This window comes from Neovison vison, chromosome 2, assembly GCF_020171115.1.
Source record: "Neovison vison isolate M4711 chromosome 2, ASM_NN_V1, whole genome shotgun sequence".
Classification (NCBI taxonomy): domain Eukaryota; kingdom Metazoa; phylum Chordata; class Mammalia; order Carnivora; family Mustelidae; genus Neogale; species Neogale vison.
The window spans coordinates 227694441-227711601 of record NC_058092.1 but is presented as its reverse complement, the minus strand read 5'-3'; the positions used below and the strand labels follow the sequence as shown (position 1 = coordinate 227711601).

The 17161-nt window shown below is 38.8% G+C and overlaps 1 protein-coding gene across 1 annotated transcript in view; it reads left to right on the top strand.

The window, feature by feature from the left end:
- The first annotated feature begins 222 nt into the window (after positions 1–222).
- RAB11FIP2 (RAB11 family interacting protein 2) overlaps positions 223–17161 on the top strand; it is a 42124-nt gene continuing 25185 nt past the window's right edge. The window contains exons 1-3 of the mRNA XM_044240611.1: positions 223–880; positions 6518–6960; positions 7605–8073. Coding sequence (XP_044096546.1) covers positions 528–880; positions 6518–6960; positions 7605–8073 — 1265 coding nt within the window. The 5' untranslated portion in view covers positions 223–527. The remainder of the gene's footprint in view (positions 881–6517; positions 6961–7604; positions 8074–17161) is intronic.

The window sequence follows — 17161 nt, the reverse complement described above, 5'->3', positions numbered from 1 at the left end:
CCCGCCGACAGGCGCGGGCGGCCGGGAGGCGCGGAGGAGGCGGGGCGGCCCGGCCGCGAGGAGACAGGCGTGGGGCCGGGGGGCTGCGGGTTTGGGCGGGAGAGCTCTAGGCGGCGGGGCGGGGGGCGCCCTCCCTCCCCCGCAGCCCTCCGCGGGGCTCTGGCGGCCAGGCCTCACCTGCCCGCAGGCCCAGGAGCCGCCCGCCGCCGCCCAGGGTCCGTCCCCGCGGCCGGCGGCGCGTGAAGGTGCGGACGCCAGGCGCGGGGGTCCGCGCGGAGGCCTGGGCGGCGTGGCCGGGGGATGCTGGGCCCCAGGGCTTCTGCAGCGGAGAGGGCACCCCCAGAACAGCCGTGCCCCCGGGCTGCCCCAGCGAGGCGCTTGACAGTGAACCCTGGAGAAGTTGGGCAGCTGTGAGTTTGCCTGTCGCCGTTAAGTGCCCTTAGGATGCAGTGATTAAGGAATTAGGCTCTCCCTCCGGGAGGGGCACTGCCTGCGCTTGAGAACTCCGTGCAGAGAGAAAGGACAGAATGATGCTGTCCGAGCAAGCCCAAAAGTGGTTTCCTACCCACGTGCAGGTCACAGTGCTCCAAGCCAAAGATCTTAAGCCAAAAGGCAAAAGTGGCACCAATGACACATACACTATAATTCAGCTGGGCAAGGAAAAGTACTCCACCTCTGTAGCTGAGAAAACCCTTGAGCCAGTGTGGAAGGAGGAGGCCTCTTTTGAGCTACCTGGATTGCTAATGCAGGGGAATCCAGAGAAATACATTCTTTTCCTCATAGTTATGCACAGGTCCCTGGTGGGTCTGGATAAGTTTTTAGGGCAGGTGGCAATCAATCTCAATGACATCTTTGAGGACAAACAAAGAAGGAAAACAGAGTAAGTTATGTAATTTATTTTGAATTGGGGGAGATTAACTCTATCTTATTTATGGATATTGTGTTCTTGGAAATTATTTGTATAGCTTGGGCATTGGTTTTTGCATTGAAATATGACCTAGTTTTAAGCACCCTATCTGCACGAATCTGAAGTGAAAATAGCCCTTGTGAAGAAATATTTTTTAAATGGAGGCGTTAATGATCCGTTACTCTCTTATTTTTGTTTAAGGTAAACATCTTAAATAATTGAATATCTTGCACTGAATTTTAAGTAAACTGACATTGTTTCACTACTTATAAGAGGACTGGATCACATTGTTGATCAACCCAAACTTAACATGTGTTCAAATTGTTGTGATCATTAAACATCACAATTTTCCAGGAAATGTAACATCAGAAAATTAAATCTTCCAGTGTAAGGTCTCATATTGAACTCTGAAGCTGTCAAAAGATAAATTACCAAATTTAGAGCTCAGTATTTCATTGCAGCTTTATAAACACAAGTTGGCCTTTATTTTAGCTTAACCATCTTTTGGGGTCAGTACATCTCGATGGAGTCTAATGCTGTTAAAAGAAAAATTTTTAAATGTGTACAAACAGTCTTAACCTTCAATAACATTTTTCTGTGAATTTACAACATATTGGAGTTAGTATATTCAGAATTAGTTTTGTAGATCCGGCGTGTTTAGACTATGTTCAATGCTCTCAGATTGGAGACAGTGATTCAGTTCTTGTGATGAAGTGATTTTAATGACATCTTCACTGCAAACATGACCTTTAACCTACGACTTTAAAGCTTAGGATAGATATATTCTCATTTGAAAAAGGATAATATAAATTAGCACTTAGATATTATGTCTTAAGTTGAAAAATAATATGTTTTTAGAGATTGGTATACTCACCCTTCCTTAAACCTATAATTACTCTGATCTGAGAGAACCTTAAGATTATCGGAATTAATGAGAGAAAAATACAGGTTGAATTTATAAGAGGACAAGAAGTTTCCAAAGCAGCTTTGGTGTTTTAATCATAATTGAAGTTTATTTGGCTTTTAAAAACTTTTGATAATGGTAACTTTCTTGAAGTTCATGTTAATTTCTTTTATTTTAAAACAAGTGTCACTTAATATTTTCTGTACGCCTTCCTTTGATTAGAGTTTTTAGTAGATTTTTTTACACTTGATCTTAGCCAAAAGGCCGAGAAGTAGATTTTTTTAAAAATCAGGACTTCATGTAAGGTTTATACATGAAGGGTAAAAGGGTAGAGAGATAAGTACTAGGAATGCAGGAGGAAAAATGGTAAATATTTAATTAGGAGATAACAATATTTTAAGAAAAAGGAGAGAAAAGTTTCAAAAAATGTGAAGTTAAATGTATTCCGATGATTTTTGATAACTGTTTGTTACCTCCAAAATGGTATTGTTTCCTCTGAGGGGTTTTTCATCAAATTGAAACTGAAAAGTGGATAATCACTAAATAATTTGCTTCAAGTCACCAATTTTGGATGACACTTACTCTCTAATATTTCAAGTGTTTTGAATGTAAACTTTAAGTATATTGTGACTGCAAGTTTTATCTGCGTTTTTTGATACTTTTTATGTTAATGACTTATTACAGGCCTTCCCTAAAATCTAAATTTTCTGAGTGAAAGTAGGCCCAACTGTGAATCCAGAGATTCAGAGGATGAAATGAGCTTTTAAAATTCTGTCTTGTTTTACTCCTTATCTTTGGCAGCATCCGAATAACAGTATATTTGGCCGTAAGCAATTCTCCTGTTGTGGTTTCCCTAAAGAAAATCTCTATTGGCTAGTATATAAAATTGATTAGAACTTTCAGGGGGAAAATGCTTTAAAATATTCTTAACAGGGCTTGTGATGTTATTGCATGCAAAGTGATTTTCAGATGTTACCAAATCCCATTTTCGTTGTGGATAAATGAGGACCACATATTTGATGAGATGTCTTTATTGGTAATATTTCTAGTTTTTTAATATATTTAATAGCATCCTTTTCCAGCACAGCTGTGCATGTGGCACAGTACAAGATGAACTTGAGCCACCGGTGTATTGCAAGAAAGATATTTAATATTCTGCACAGTGCTGAGCCTTGTCGGCATATCCCCAAGTGCTTTTTAGAAAACTGGTATGAGTGATGAAGGCTACCAGCTGATTTAGAAGTCCCATGAAACTGCTGGGTGTGACACTTTATACTCTTTGACACTGAAGACAAGTATTTACAGCTTGTTTTCCAATTGTGTCATGATAGGCAAAGAAGTGTGATGGCTAAAACTATTACTTTACTTATTTTTATAATTTGAAATTAAATGCCTTTCTTTCTTTCTTTTTCTTTTTCTTTTCTTTCTTTCTTTCTTTTTTTTTCTTTTAAGGCAAGGGGAAGGGCCTGAGCCAGAACATTTTGAATGGGGCATGGAAAGAGAACTTCTGTATCTCCCATTTTTACGAGTGTCTGGGTTGGTTCTGGCATGAGATTTAAGGAAATAATACAATGTTTAATAATAGAATGGTAAAATCGTTCATGCTGTTATGTAATATCTATTGATTTTTTTTTTTTTTACAACAGGAATGGGTGATGTTATGTTTTGGGTTTTTTGTTGTTTTTTTTTTAAATGCTCATGAAAAGTAATAACAATCAGAGTCCCTAGAGTTAGGTATGACTCAAACACATGCAGATTTTAGGACTTTTGTGTGAGTCTCTGCAGTGCACCTGTGTCCTGGCCCCTGGCACCCTTCCTGCCAATCTTGTCCCGTTCCTGACCACACAGCACCAATTGCTTGGGAATAGTTCCCACATGTGTGGTGGTTTTTGAACATGGACCTGTGCCCACTAAAAATTGAACAGAGGCCATATACAGTTTAAAAACAGCACTCCAGAGGTGAAAAAAATCAACATTAATCCACTAAGCCCCAAATGCTGTGTCTTCATTCTATCTTTCTGAAGCCTGGGAAAATAAGTGCTATCTCCGGAATGGTTCTTGACTGCCTCATTAAGACTTCCCCATTATATCACTTTCAAAACAAAGCAGCCAAAGTAGTTTGTCATGCCTAAATTTTAAGTTTTATATATTTGTTAAAATTCTTCGCAGGTTTTTTTGGTTTTGTTTTGTTTTTGTCTTGAAGTGGGGGGAGGATGGAAAAGGCCCTGTGTTTAGAGTTTGTATTCCAGTACTGACTTGCTTGATTCTTTAAAGCGTACTTGAGTTGTGTTCCCTACCGTAAAACAAAACGACACAACACACACACAGAGGCCGTAGCCTGGTTGCGTTAAGAGTATAGTTTTAGCAAAAAATATTCAATAAATATTTATCGAGCGCAAGGCAGACTGCCTTCAGTGAGCTTACCCTTCTGCAGTCAAAACCTGCATTGCCTTCTTCCTTGGTTGTCACTGCCTCCTGATTGAACAGAGTCCTGTAACACATGGCCAGCCCTGCCTTTAACCTTATTGACATATGTGGTTCATCAAATAGTAAAGAACTTCTATTTTCATGCAGATGTTATTCATCAACTTGGAAAATTTCCTTACTGACTTTAATCTGACATTGGGATGTTACTTAGCCTTTGTGCCTCAAGTCCCTCATCTATGAAAAATGGATGTTAAAAGTAGATGATTGATTTGGTCTTATTTCTGAAATTCAATGAGTTTTGATTACTCCTCCTTCCATCTATTGGGTTATTGGTTTATTTTTTTTTCAGATTTGCTTTGATTTGTTATATACATGGAAGAGGACATGCTTGGGTTTTTTGTTTTTGGTACACTTCTTCCACAGTGTAGTCATTCGTTTGTGTAAAGCCTAGATGTTTCAGAGTATTACCCACGTACCATCCATCAGAAGCATTTCTCTCCCATTGAAAATGGCTTTATTTTCCAGAACTGGGAATTAATAACTGGGGGTATAACCTTGCTTTTCGAGTGCTAAATGTATCTTGCTCAAGGTTCTCTACTCCACAGAGTTTATTTCTATCATTTCTCATTCCTAGTCCTGTGTCTTCAGACTTCACTGTTTGCTTCAGGGGCTTTTCTCAACTTGGGGTCTTGGGATAATGCTTCCTACAAGAAAATATTTTATTTTTAAAAAACTGCTTGTTTTGATGCACCTAGATCTTAATTGACTGAATTGCTTCAAATTAATGAGGAAAATATTTCTCTTGTGTGTTACTTGCCGAGATGGAAGTGGTATGGATGTTGTGTGCCAATTTTCCTTCCTGCCTGGAAAGATTCATGAACTAGTCTTCCACCTGATTGATAGTAAACATAAGCTTCTGGATATCTTCCTGGTAACAAGGAGAGAAAGTACTAATGTAAAATTAGATCAGAGTTCCTTTGTAGCTAAGAAAATTTGTTACATTCTATTAGAACTGTATTTAAGTAATAACCTGTCTGCAAGTTATGCTTCATTGTTAAGTAATGTGAAAACACTGTAGAAACTCTTTCCTAGGCTTGATTTTGCCTTTTTTTTTTTTTATTGGCTGTTTCCCTGTGGATTAACCACTTGTATCACTGACCCCACCAGAGGCTTTCTCATGGACAAGAATACTATGAACAAAACCAAAATAAATTTGGCTTATATAGTAGCCCCCTTATACCCACAGGAATACGTCCCAAGACCCCCATGGGGGTAGAAGCCGTAGCTAGCACCCAATCCTAGATATAGTGAGTTGTTCCCTGTGTGTACATACCTATAATAAAGTTTAATTTATAAGTTAGGCACAACAAGAGATCGGTAGTACAATAGAGCAGTTATATACTGTAATAAAAATAATGCGGATGTGGTCTCTCTACCTTATTGTCCTCTACTCACCATTCGTGGGGTGATAGCTGATAAAATGCCTCTGTATTGAGACAAAGTGGGGTGAATAACGTAGGCTTTGGGACATAGCATTAGGCTACTACTGACCTTCTGAGGACACAGAAGTTCCAGGACACAGTTGACCGCTGGTAACTGAAGCCAGGGAAAGCGAAACCATGGATAAGGGGGGACTATTGTAATATCATTGACAATGGGCAGTGCGATTCAGCGAACTGAATGAAAGCCCAAGATTTGGCTCCAATTAAAATTATTTTTCTTTGGTGCTGTTACAGTAGCAATAGTAAGCGAAGCAAATAGATTCTAAAAAAGAAAAAGCTTGCTTTTTCAAAAACTTAACAGGATTTGTGACTATTTGTCACTTCCTACATTTTACTCATTTTTCATATTTTATTCAGGAGAAGGCTTTGACCCACTTTATATGAATCTAAATTACATCTTATGTAATTTTCACAGTTAGCAAACTATAATGCAGTGGTCTCCAATGTTAACAAGATTCTTTCAATAGATTTTACAAGAAGAAAAACGGGCTAAATATTTAATTATTAAAAATGTGGTCATTATTGTATGATGTTCGGGAGTAGTGTGTTGATGAATTCTTTCCTGGCCTTTACTTCAGTGTCTTTTAACATGAACAAATGCTCTTAGGCCACTAGCAATACTTATGTCAGATGGATACATAATAGCTCTCGTGCTTAGTTTGCCTTGATGTGGAATAGCTTAACCTAAAAAGCTCTTTGTATATACCAAGCTTATAGCCTTTCTTCCTTACGTGTTACAACCCAGTGTTTTTTTTTTTTTTTTTCCTTCTCTTTAAGGTGGTTTAGATTAGAATCCAAACAAGGAAAAAGAGCCAAAAACAGGGGTGAGATCAAAGTCAATATTCAATTCATGAGGAACAATATGACAGCAAGTATGTTTGACTTATCAATGAAGGACAAAACAAGATCTCCTTTTGCAAAATTAAAAGATAAGATGAAAGGTAGAAAAAATGATGGGACATTTTCGGATACGTCTTCTGCAATCATTCCAAGTTCTCACATACCCGATGCCAGTACTGAATTTTCAAGTGGTGAAATACAGATGAAATCCAAACCAAAAAAGCCTTTCCTTTTGGGTCCTCAGCGACTCTCTTCAGCACATTCAATGTCTGATTTAACTGGGACACACATATCTTCTGAGAAACTAAAGTCCGGCACCATTGGTCAGACGCATCTTCTTGGGCGGCAGATAGATGCCTTTGGAGCGGTTCCAGAAAGTGGTAAGTGACACTATCTAATTGTATCCTTAGTGATCCGAACTACCATTTTAATTTTTAAAGTCAAACTTACAAAGTTAGAAAATGAAAATTGCAATTTCTTGGTAGTTTCTAAGTTTAGTTGTCAATTCACCATTGTGTTTATATTATTAAATGATAACAAAAACGAGTCCCAGTTGCTTTTCATGGCCTGGCGTCTTTTTTTGACTGCTGTTTCTTTGGTCTTGAAAGCCTGAAGCATAAATAAATATTCCATTTAATCAGAAAGTTCCTATAAAAAAAAATTGTATGTTCAGAAGTAGCAAAGTATGTTTAATGCTAATGAAAAAAGTCTTTGGGAATTTATAGCACCATTGTGCCCATCAGAACCTCTAGTTTTGACATTATAGTTTGTGTAAGTGATTGTTTTTTTCTGAGCTGAGTCAATTCCTGATTGTCTAGCAATATGCTAATTATTATTAGCCTATCTACTTGAGACTGCTATGCTTTACCATTTTAAAATTGTTTTCCTTGATTATTTTAAAGGTTAATATCTTTAAATAGCTAATTGCTCTCATTCTAAAAGCAGCAGTGTGCACACAGAATGTGTCAACTAGTGTGATGTAATGTGTCCCTGATTATGTACTAACTACAAAATTGTTTTGCAGGAAGTCTCAAATCTCCACACAGAAGAACATTAAGCTTTGATACTTCTAAAATGAACCAACCTGACAGCAGTGTGGATGAAGGTGAATCGTCTTTCGGAAGACAAAATGACCCATTTACAAATGTGACTGCTTCATTACCCCAAAAATTTGCAACACTGCCAAGGAAGAAAAATCCATTTGAAGAAAGCAGTGAATCATGGGACAGCGGCATGAATTTATTTTCAAAATCAGTTGAAGTAAGAAAAGAAAATAAAAGAGAGAAAAGGGAGAAAGTTAGCCTATTTGAGAGAGTGACTGGAAAAAAAGATAGCCGAAGATCCGATAAACTTAGCAATGGGGGATCTGATAGCCCTTGTGACTTGAAATCACCTAACGCATTTAGTGAAAATCGTCAGGACTATTTTGATTATGAGTCAACTAATCCGTTTACAACAAAATTCAGGGCTTCAAATATAATGCCATCTTCAAGGTAAGCCTAACATGGGGGAAGTTGTGCTATTTTGAAAAATACTGTACTTGAAAGTATCAAATATCCCTTTTAAATACTTGAATGTTTTAAATTCCTTTGATTTGATTTGAACAAAAATCTTATTTTTATAATTAATTAAGGAACCAGGCAACATTGTATACACCTTTGGAATTGAACTTTTTATCTTACAAGGATAAAAAATTCTTAATCCCCACCCTAGTCTATCTCTGCTTAAGTGAGCCAGAAACATACTGAAACTTAACAAAGAGAACCACATAGCTTTTGGTGACTCATGGTGAGAGTGAATCACTCTCACCATTAAAGATCACCATTAAACACTGGGTGTTCATTCAGGCCAGAAATTAGGTGATATGTTATGTTTCTGGATATTGTTTTCCAGGGATTAGTTCAGGGGCTCTCTGGAGAGGATTAGTGGACCAGTAGCAGCCCATGGGCTGTTCTTTAAGAAATACTGGCTTAGGTTAAGTATTAATGGTTTTCATCATAGATGTTAACTACCCTTATCAAATGTCTATTTAGAAGTAGCTTTTATTTGTGAATGTTTACTGGAATTTTGGGACCCTTGTGGGTACCATAAATTTATCAAAGTGTTTTCTACATGATGACTTGTGGTCATAGGAATAATCACTATCATGATAAAGATTCGATTTTCAAAAATCGTAGTTCGCAGCTACACGTGTAACGGTACTTTTCTTCTTCCTTAGTGCAAGTTGGAACTATGTACCTTTGAATGAGATTATGGATTTTGCAGACGTGAACGGTGGAATAGCTGATTAAAGAAAACCTAATCAAAGAATAAGATGAATTTATTGGAGTCCTAAGCAGGATAGAGTGCCGTAGAGTGTAGACGTTTTTCCTTAAGGCAGTACCGTATAGGATACTGACCTGAGTGGGAATCCTGGCTCTGTAGCCCTGGGACCTCTGTGAATCTCATCGTCTCCATCTTTGAAACAAGGAAAGGAATATCTGCGTGGTAGGATTGGGTGATGATAAATTATAAATGAAGTACATGGTATAAAGCCAGTGAATGGTGGCTGTTACTATGTTTTATATACTGTCATATCATCTTTTATTCAAAAACAGTGCCTTGTTTTGTCCCACCATTCACAAAAGAATATAGTATGAACGAGCATCCTGTTAGACGGTGCTCGCCCACCTGTCTTCTGATTTTCTAAAGATGGGTTAAAGTAGGCATTTAACATTTTCAAGGGAAAAGTGTATTTCTTTCATTTTCTTTTAGTAGTAAATATTTGCTATGGCTTTAAAAAGTATTCAGTTTTCTTTATAAACTGTACACCAAAAAATGCATTTTTATCGTGTGGTATTAATGTTTTAATCGAAGAGTCTCCATAGTTTTGTTATGCTTCTCACATATTTTATGTTGGTTTTTCATATAGCGTAGTCTACATATTGTCTTAAGTCCTAAATTACAGAGGTAAATAGAAATGTATTTTTCTCCCTTTGCTAAACTTTTTTTTTTGAAGAAGAAGATAATTAAAAATAACTGTGATAACTTGGAGATTGGGTAAGTTAAATAATTTTAAAGTCAAAGAAAAGCAAGAAAAATGGGAACTGGTAAGAAAATAATGTTTTTACATCATGGAGGCATGTGGAAAAATAAGTATCCTCAAATCTTTAATTGCCGTCTACTTGGGCTGTTCACGTGGATTGCTGTGGGCTTTAAATGTGAGTGTGGCATCTTACCAGATTTAGGCTTTGTTTGGGTGACTTCAGGACAAATCCTGATTCTTTCAAAATTAGAGCTATTTCTTGATAAATGCATAAAATGCTTGCAAATGTGTAAGAAACAAGATTTTTAAATTTTAAGTCTTTCTCTTCTTCGTGTTCTTTGGGATGCCAGGTATGAGGACAATATTGTACTCTTTCCCTGTGTGTTGCAAACCATGTTCGCGGTAAATACATTTGCAATTAAAGGGTCGCTCTAATTTACAGTGTAAAAAAAGAAGGATTGACTCTAAGTAGATCAAGGAAGAGAGTGCAGTTCAAAGTTCTGGAAAGCAGCTTGATCTTGAGTGGAATTTGGGAGGATACAGTCGAGGGGGGTTTCGTCTGTCCGTGACCGTGACCGAGTGTTCCTGTTTCTCCTGCTGACATCAGCCCTCAGTGAGAGGAGACGTTTTAGATTTCCCAGGTTCACATCTCGACCACATGCACTTTGGAAGCCACAGACTGCCGTCACTAGGACCTGGGCTGCGGATAATGTTTTCCAGTAGTGCTGTTTTGAGTCTCCTGGACTCTTGTGACTGACGTCTGTGAGAGCGCTGACTGGAGTGAAGGCGGACGGCGAGGCTGGGGACCCCGGGGGGGCGTTCTCTGAGTGAGCCGCGCACCTGGGCTTGCAGGAGCAGGGGAAGCTGCTGCTGCCCTCTCAGTGCACAGGGTGTGATTGAACCTGGAGAATTTTCTTTATTCCGGAAAACTTGAAAGCACTGAGGAATGCTTTCTTAGAAGTCAGAGTTATTATTTCTTGATAAAGAAAAAGTAAAATCCACCTGACGAGATCGCCTTGTAAACCGCAAAAAATACTACCTTGTGCTTCTGTTCTTGGAATAGGTCTGATAATAGTCTTGCATAAAACCAATAGAAGAAATGAAATCAGTTCTTTGTAAGGTTACTCCAACAAGGAATAGGAAAAGGGGGCTCTTTGAAGCCCTTTGCTGCCCTGTGTTTACTAATTCACAGCTTCTTTCCTCTTACCTGCCCCTCTTCTTTGAAGCCTTGCCTGCTTTCATTGGAAGAGGTCCTTGATCCTTGTGGGACAGCCTTTTCTTATGGAACTCTTACTTTCTGTGGGCATCCCTTTGTTCACTAATGGACCAGTCACTGGTCTCCCTTTCACCACCGGGAACAGCTTGAGGGCGAGGGCGTTTCATTCATCTTTCTGCCCTTAATCTCCAGCCTGATGCTTGGTAGGTAGTAGGGGTTAGAGCAGATCACTTTTGAATCAACGAACACAGGATAGCAGACCCATTTCCTAAAATGTGCTTTTATTCCTTTAGGCTCCTCTTCCAGCCCAGTGTGCACTGGGAAGACCTATGGCACACCAAAAATAGACCCACAAAGGCAAATAGGTGCATTTTTATGTAAAACTAAGCATTATTCAGCATCTCAGTGAGTGTCAAAGGGCTCTTGAAATTTAATATTCAGACCCTACTTAGCACGCTTCTGGAGTTTCTTAAGAACTCTGTGTTAAGTAGGTTATCAGCTGTCATAAACAACCCCAGATCTCGGTGGCCGATCACAGTCAAAGCGTGTCACTCACTGTCACCTCCTGATTCATGATGGCGGGAAGGAGGGAAGTGGTGTTTTGCTCCTGCGGTCATTCAGCTGCACAGCGTTATTCAGGAGCCAGGCTCCTTCCTTCTTGTGGTGCCACCATTTACCACCCAGCCGGCAGGGTCACGCAGCAGGGGCGAAGAGCCGAGGGTCCCGTGTGGCACGTCTCTGTGTCAGGCCTGGCTGCCGTGTGCATCACCTCCACAGCTGTCCCCTTGGCCAGAGTCCGTCACATCCCAGCCCCAGGGCAGCCAGTGAGGAAAGCCGGTTCCGTTCCGGGGTGGACCCAGAAGAAGCTGAGTTGGGTGTGGTGAGGGCGCCGCATTGTGTGTGTGGTCTGCAGGTTCTGAGAAGTCTGGCTGCTGTCTCACACTGGGCATGCCGCGCGACCCGTACTGCACATGCGCTGCAAAGTGTAGGTGGATTTCTTGGCGTTTTCAGGAAGATGGTTCATCGGTTTGTGACTGAGACGGAGTTTGTGTTTTCAAATCACGGCTACTCTTGCTTTTTCGTTAGAGTCGCAGGTAGTTTGGTGTCATCAGGACCAACTGCGGTGTCGTGTGTCTGACCCCACGCAGTTTGTAAAGTAATGCTTGTTTGCATCGGCAGTTCGATCATTTTTCAAGAACAAAAAAACCCGAGTTGTGTTATGCCATTTTTAATCATTTGTTCACAGCCATGTCTAATTTAACACCAGGCTGGTCTTCCAGTGGAAAGTGGACATGGTATCTTTGTTCAGCAAACAGGATGTCCTTTTTTTAGAAAAACAGAGACACAGCTAGAGCCTTAGCTGGGGACAGGTGATGAAGTTCTGGCTTATGGGAGAGAGTGAGAGAGAAATCTACCACGTCCAGGTCTGGTCCGTGAAAATGTCCTGTGCAGTCGTCTTGATTGCCCGTCTTTCTCAGTACCTTAGGCCAGATGTGGGCAAACCATATTTTTGGAAAGAACGTTTCAGCTTCGCACAGCCCAGCCACTGGTTGGTCTGCTTTTGTGCCGTAGCGTTGGAGTTGAGTCCTTGTAACAGAGACTGTGTGGCCTGCAAAGTTTACTGAAATAGTTTGCTGATCCCCAGGCTGACTGAATGGAGATCTTCATAAAAGGCAGAGCCATAAGACACGGGTAGCCTGGGTCCCTGAATGTGGAAGGCCACCTCACCAAGCATAAATGATTAAACCTTATCTGAATGAGACATTCTGAGAGTATTAAGTGAACTGCAGTTTTTGCATTTTATTTATCACAACACTTAGCATTACTACTACTTAGTATTAAAGGCACGGGAGCCATGGTAACTTTAGTCTGTTGGAAAAGCCTAGTTCAAGAAAGTTTAAGAACCTCTGATTTGTAACACCAAATCCAAACTCTTCTGACTTTAAAGACTTACTGTATTTTAGGCTTTTCTTGATTCGCCAACTTTTCTTTTACTGTTCCTTATCTCTCTGTTCTAGTTAATTTCCTTAACTCTCTCCTCTGAGGCCCTTGTAAGCCTTACTGTGCCCATTTCTTGGCTCAGTCCTGGAATGTCCTCTTAACTCATCTGAGTGTGCTCAACCTGTCCTTTAGGCTAAGAACTCTTTAATTCATTCTTGGTTAATAACATTGGTATTTCCTTTTGGATTTCTGCTGATACAGAACATAACTGCTCTAGGATATGTATTGTGTCTGGGTCTTAGTCTTCCTTGCTAAGCTGTCTAAGCTTCTTATAGCTATGCTGAATCTTCTTTTGTGGGCACCCCATACCACCTAGATGAGTACATGTCCTCCTTTGTGCTGATCGTCAGCGGCTCCTGGGGATTTCTCTTCAACTACAATTTGTTGGGTCCTATCTCAGACTAAATTAGAATCTTTAGGATGAATGGGCCCTGAAATGAAAGTCAACATTTCTAAAACTTCCCACTGATTCTCAGTCAGGTTTAAGAATTACTGATCTAACTTACAACCTTTATTTTATAAGACTAAAGGAAGTTCTAATTGATGAATAGAAATCTGGAGTTGTTTTGGTGAACTCATGGTTGAATAGATGACTTAGTCACTGGGCCCTAAGTAAGGTGGAGGTCAGCCAGACTAAAACAGGGACATGGAGAGGAGTATGAGATTTGGCTGAAAGCTAAGAAACATGTAAATTATGGTAGGTATTGAAGACCAGGCAGAAATGTCTGAGTGCTTAATACTTGTGGCATCTGTGGATGAATAGTGTCTCAGAGTTCAAGTAAAACCTAGACATCAGTAGTGATGAACAACACTTAGAAAATATGCTTGTGTTTATGCGCTCCCTATCATAACTTGAAAAGAAGATCTGTGATGTGTTCTTCTGAGGCTCCATGAGAAGATTTCAGGATTGAAGAACTGCCCCCAGTCAAGAGAATTCACTGTGTATGTCTCATTCTGAAATGTTTAAAAAAAACCTCTCTCTTTCTCTCTCTCTATATATATTTTTTTTTCCCAAAAATATTAGCGTGCTCTGTATGAAGAGCTGATGTTTGATTTTAGAAAGGAGGCTCACTGGAAAGCAAGAACTTATGGGAGGTATTTTTACCACAGGATTTTGATTGGTGAATATTCTGTATGTGACTCATACAAAGAACATGCTTTCCTTTCATTATTTCCTGTTGTATTGTTGTTGTGAATACAATGTAGCACACTCCTAGTTGTTCTATGTTAACTTAATGGTATGTCTTATAATATCATTCCTGATGTTATTGATTTTATTAGGGCATATATACATACATTTACATTTATAGTATTTACTGTGAAAAAACCTGCTTGTTGCTTAGCTGGTGAAACAGTTATTTTTTTAGGACAGTACAGAAATAGTGTCTAAGATCAAGAACTCCTGTCTATCATTAATATTTTATAATTTTGCATGACAGTATGCCTTTTACTTTTGGGATCAGGTTGACCTACTTCTCTTTTTCCCTTCGTCCTTTCTTTCTTAACTCATCAATTCCTGTCTCTGGTTGTATCGTATCTTTCTTAGAAACTACAAAAAAAATCAGTTACCCGGATGTATATTTAAATGTGTTTCTAATTTTTACAAATCACGTAGGCATATAAGCATGTAGTCATTATTATGAAGTTATATAGCATGTCCATGAAAAAAAGAGACTGTTTACTGTAGGCCTGCATTTTGATTTTAAAAAGTTAGAGTAAACAAATGTTCCAAAAGAAATGATCCTATTCAAAGTTTCAAAACTTTCATTTTTATAGTGGTCCTTATGGGCCTTTTCTTTTTTTTTCCCTGTGTGAGTTTAAAGCTCAGTCTTTGGTATAATAAATATAATAAACCTTAACATATATAAGGTTTATTTTAATAACAGTATTTATTTTTTGTTCATATTTGTCTAATAGTAAAGATAATTTTGCCTCTCATTCATGACAGGCCATAAATCTTTTACACAGCTGAAAATTTGTGGCCTCATTTACAAGACAGAAAACAAAAACTTTTGAGATGATTTTTAGAGCCATTAATCCATTAGTGTCCAGGGATTTGCAGAATGTATCCAATGAAACAGTGACTAGGAACATGAAATATGCAATATGATTAGTTCCCTTAACACTAACTAGAACTTTTATGCTAAACTCCCCAGATACTACTTGAAACTTTTTTACCCTTTGTCATCCTAATACTCATTATAATAGCTCTCATTAATTGGTACATCTCCCAATGGGTTAATTTGCAGATACCAACCATGCCATCCTTTTGCTAACTCACTAATGCAAATTGATATTTATAGACTTCAAAATTGAAAACAAAAAAAGCTCTGTAACAAAAAAAGACAAAAGTTTGCCGAGTTTTTATTATTATTATTATTTTGAGTTGAGAGATTGAGATACAGAGAGATTTTGTGAAAGAAGAAAACCAGCCAAAAAAATCCACAAAAACTACTGTAGGCTAATAAACTGATGTGAAAATTTCTCAATTTACAGCACTTGACAGGTGCTAAAAGAAAAGCATCTTTAATTTTAATGTGTTGTTAGGACCTCTTTAGAGAGACTGTACAAGTTATTAACAAGGTCCTCTGAGACAGGAGACGGGTAATTAACAAGACCTATGGAGATATAGTTTAGGTAATTAACGAGCTCTTAGGCACTGGACACAGGATAACACGACGAGTCCAATAGTTAAAGAGAACAGGTTGTTATGATATGATCAAATACAAGATATAGTATGTAAGTCCTCCTGAGGTTTCTGATAAGAAAGTATTAAGATTATATTCTAGTGACCCCAGTGCAAATCAATATGTAGATTTTAACTTTTAAGGTAGAATTTGAGAGGATTATTTCTTTGTCAAACCAACAAGATTGTTACATGTAGATTAATAATCTTCATTAATTACCATGAATGATCATGTATATTTTGAGAATAATACATTGGAAAGACGTAAAATTATATGATTCCAAATTATTTTAGTTATCTGTTGTTATGCTTCTTTTTCACTGGTGGCCTGTTGGCTAAAACTGTCTATTCTAAACCAGCCTTACTTTCCTTATCCCCTTTAAAGTTGTTGGGATCTAGGCCAGAGAGGAGGCTCTTCTTCACCAGTATAGTTTTTACGTGATATGTACAGCTCCTGTCCTGCTCTTATGGTACTCTCTAGTTGAGACTTGATATTCCCAATTTCAGACATTTGGCAGTTATTTCCTCCATAAATTTGAAATTGTTGGGTATGAATCGAGTTTTGTTTCAGAAAACTCCCAACAGTCAGTAGACCTTTATTATCATAAGTATGTTATATTTTGAAGATTAAGAACAAAAAGAAAGCCCTTGCAGGTCTCCTGATTCATTCCTTCGCCTCCTCCATGTGACTACTCCAGTCCTTCTAGATGATTTTTTTTCTGAATTTCAGGTCTGATAATCAAATGGCACTTTCATTTGTGTTATTTTTGGATTATTTACTATATAAGAAAGTCAGAGGTTAGTAGAATATAAATTCCTGCTCTTAGACTTCATAGAAATGGGCATGTAAATATTAGGTCTCCATTCCATGCTAAGGACTGGACGTTGTAGAGGTAGTGGGGAACCATGAAGATTTTTAAGTTAGGCTGTGATATGATCAGAGTAACGTCTTAGATAGCCCTGTAGCATGGGAGAGTCTGGTGGGGACGGGAATGGGAAGGGGGAGGACTTGGGTCAGGAGAGCTAGTTAGAAAGTTAGCAGGGCTGTGAAGGTGAGAGTTGATATAAGTTACTTGGCGGTGAGGATGGAAAAGAAGGGAACATCTTGGAGATGTGTTTCTTTTGTATGTGGAGGTCGGGATAGTGGGCGATCGGTGAAGGAGAAGAAACAATGAGTACTCGGATGATGTGTCTTTAATCAGTGTCTTAAATTTGATGAAATTGCATTGTAAATGGACAGACAGTCCCCCCCACTCACAATGGTTCAACTTAACAAATTTTCAGTTTTATGATGGTGATAAAGTGATACGTATTTGGTAGAAACCATACTTCAGAATTTTGAATTTTGATCTTTTCCCAGGCCTGGGATATGCCATAGGATTCTCCCTGGTGAGACTGGGCAGCCGTAGCAACCACAGCTTGCAGTCAGCCCCGTGATCGAGAGGGCAGACAACTTAAAACTATTCTCCACTCATCCAGCCATCTTCTTTTCCACTTTCAGTACAGTATTGATGAGCTACATGAGATATCCACCACTGTATTATAAAATAGGCTTTGCATTAGGTGATTTTGCCCACTTGTAGCCTAATGTAAGTGTTCTGAGCACATTTAAAATAGGCGGGGCTAGCAATGATGTTTGGTAGATTAGAGATA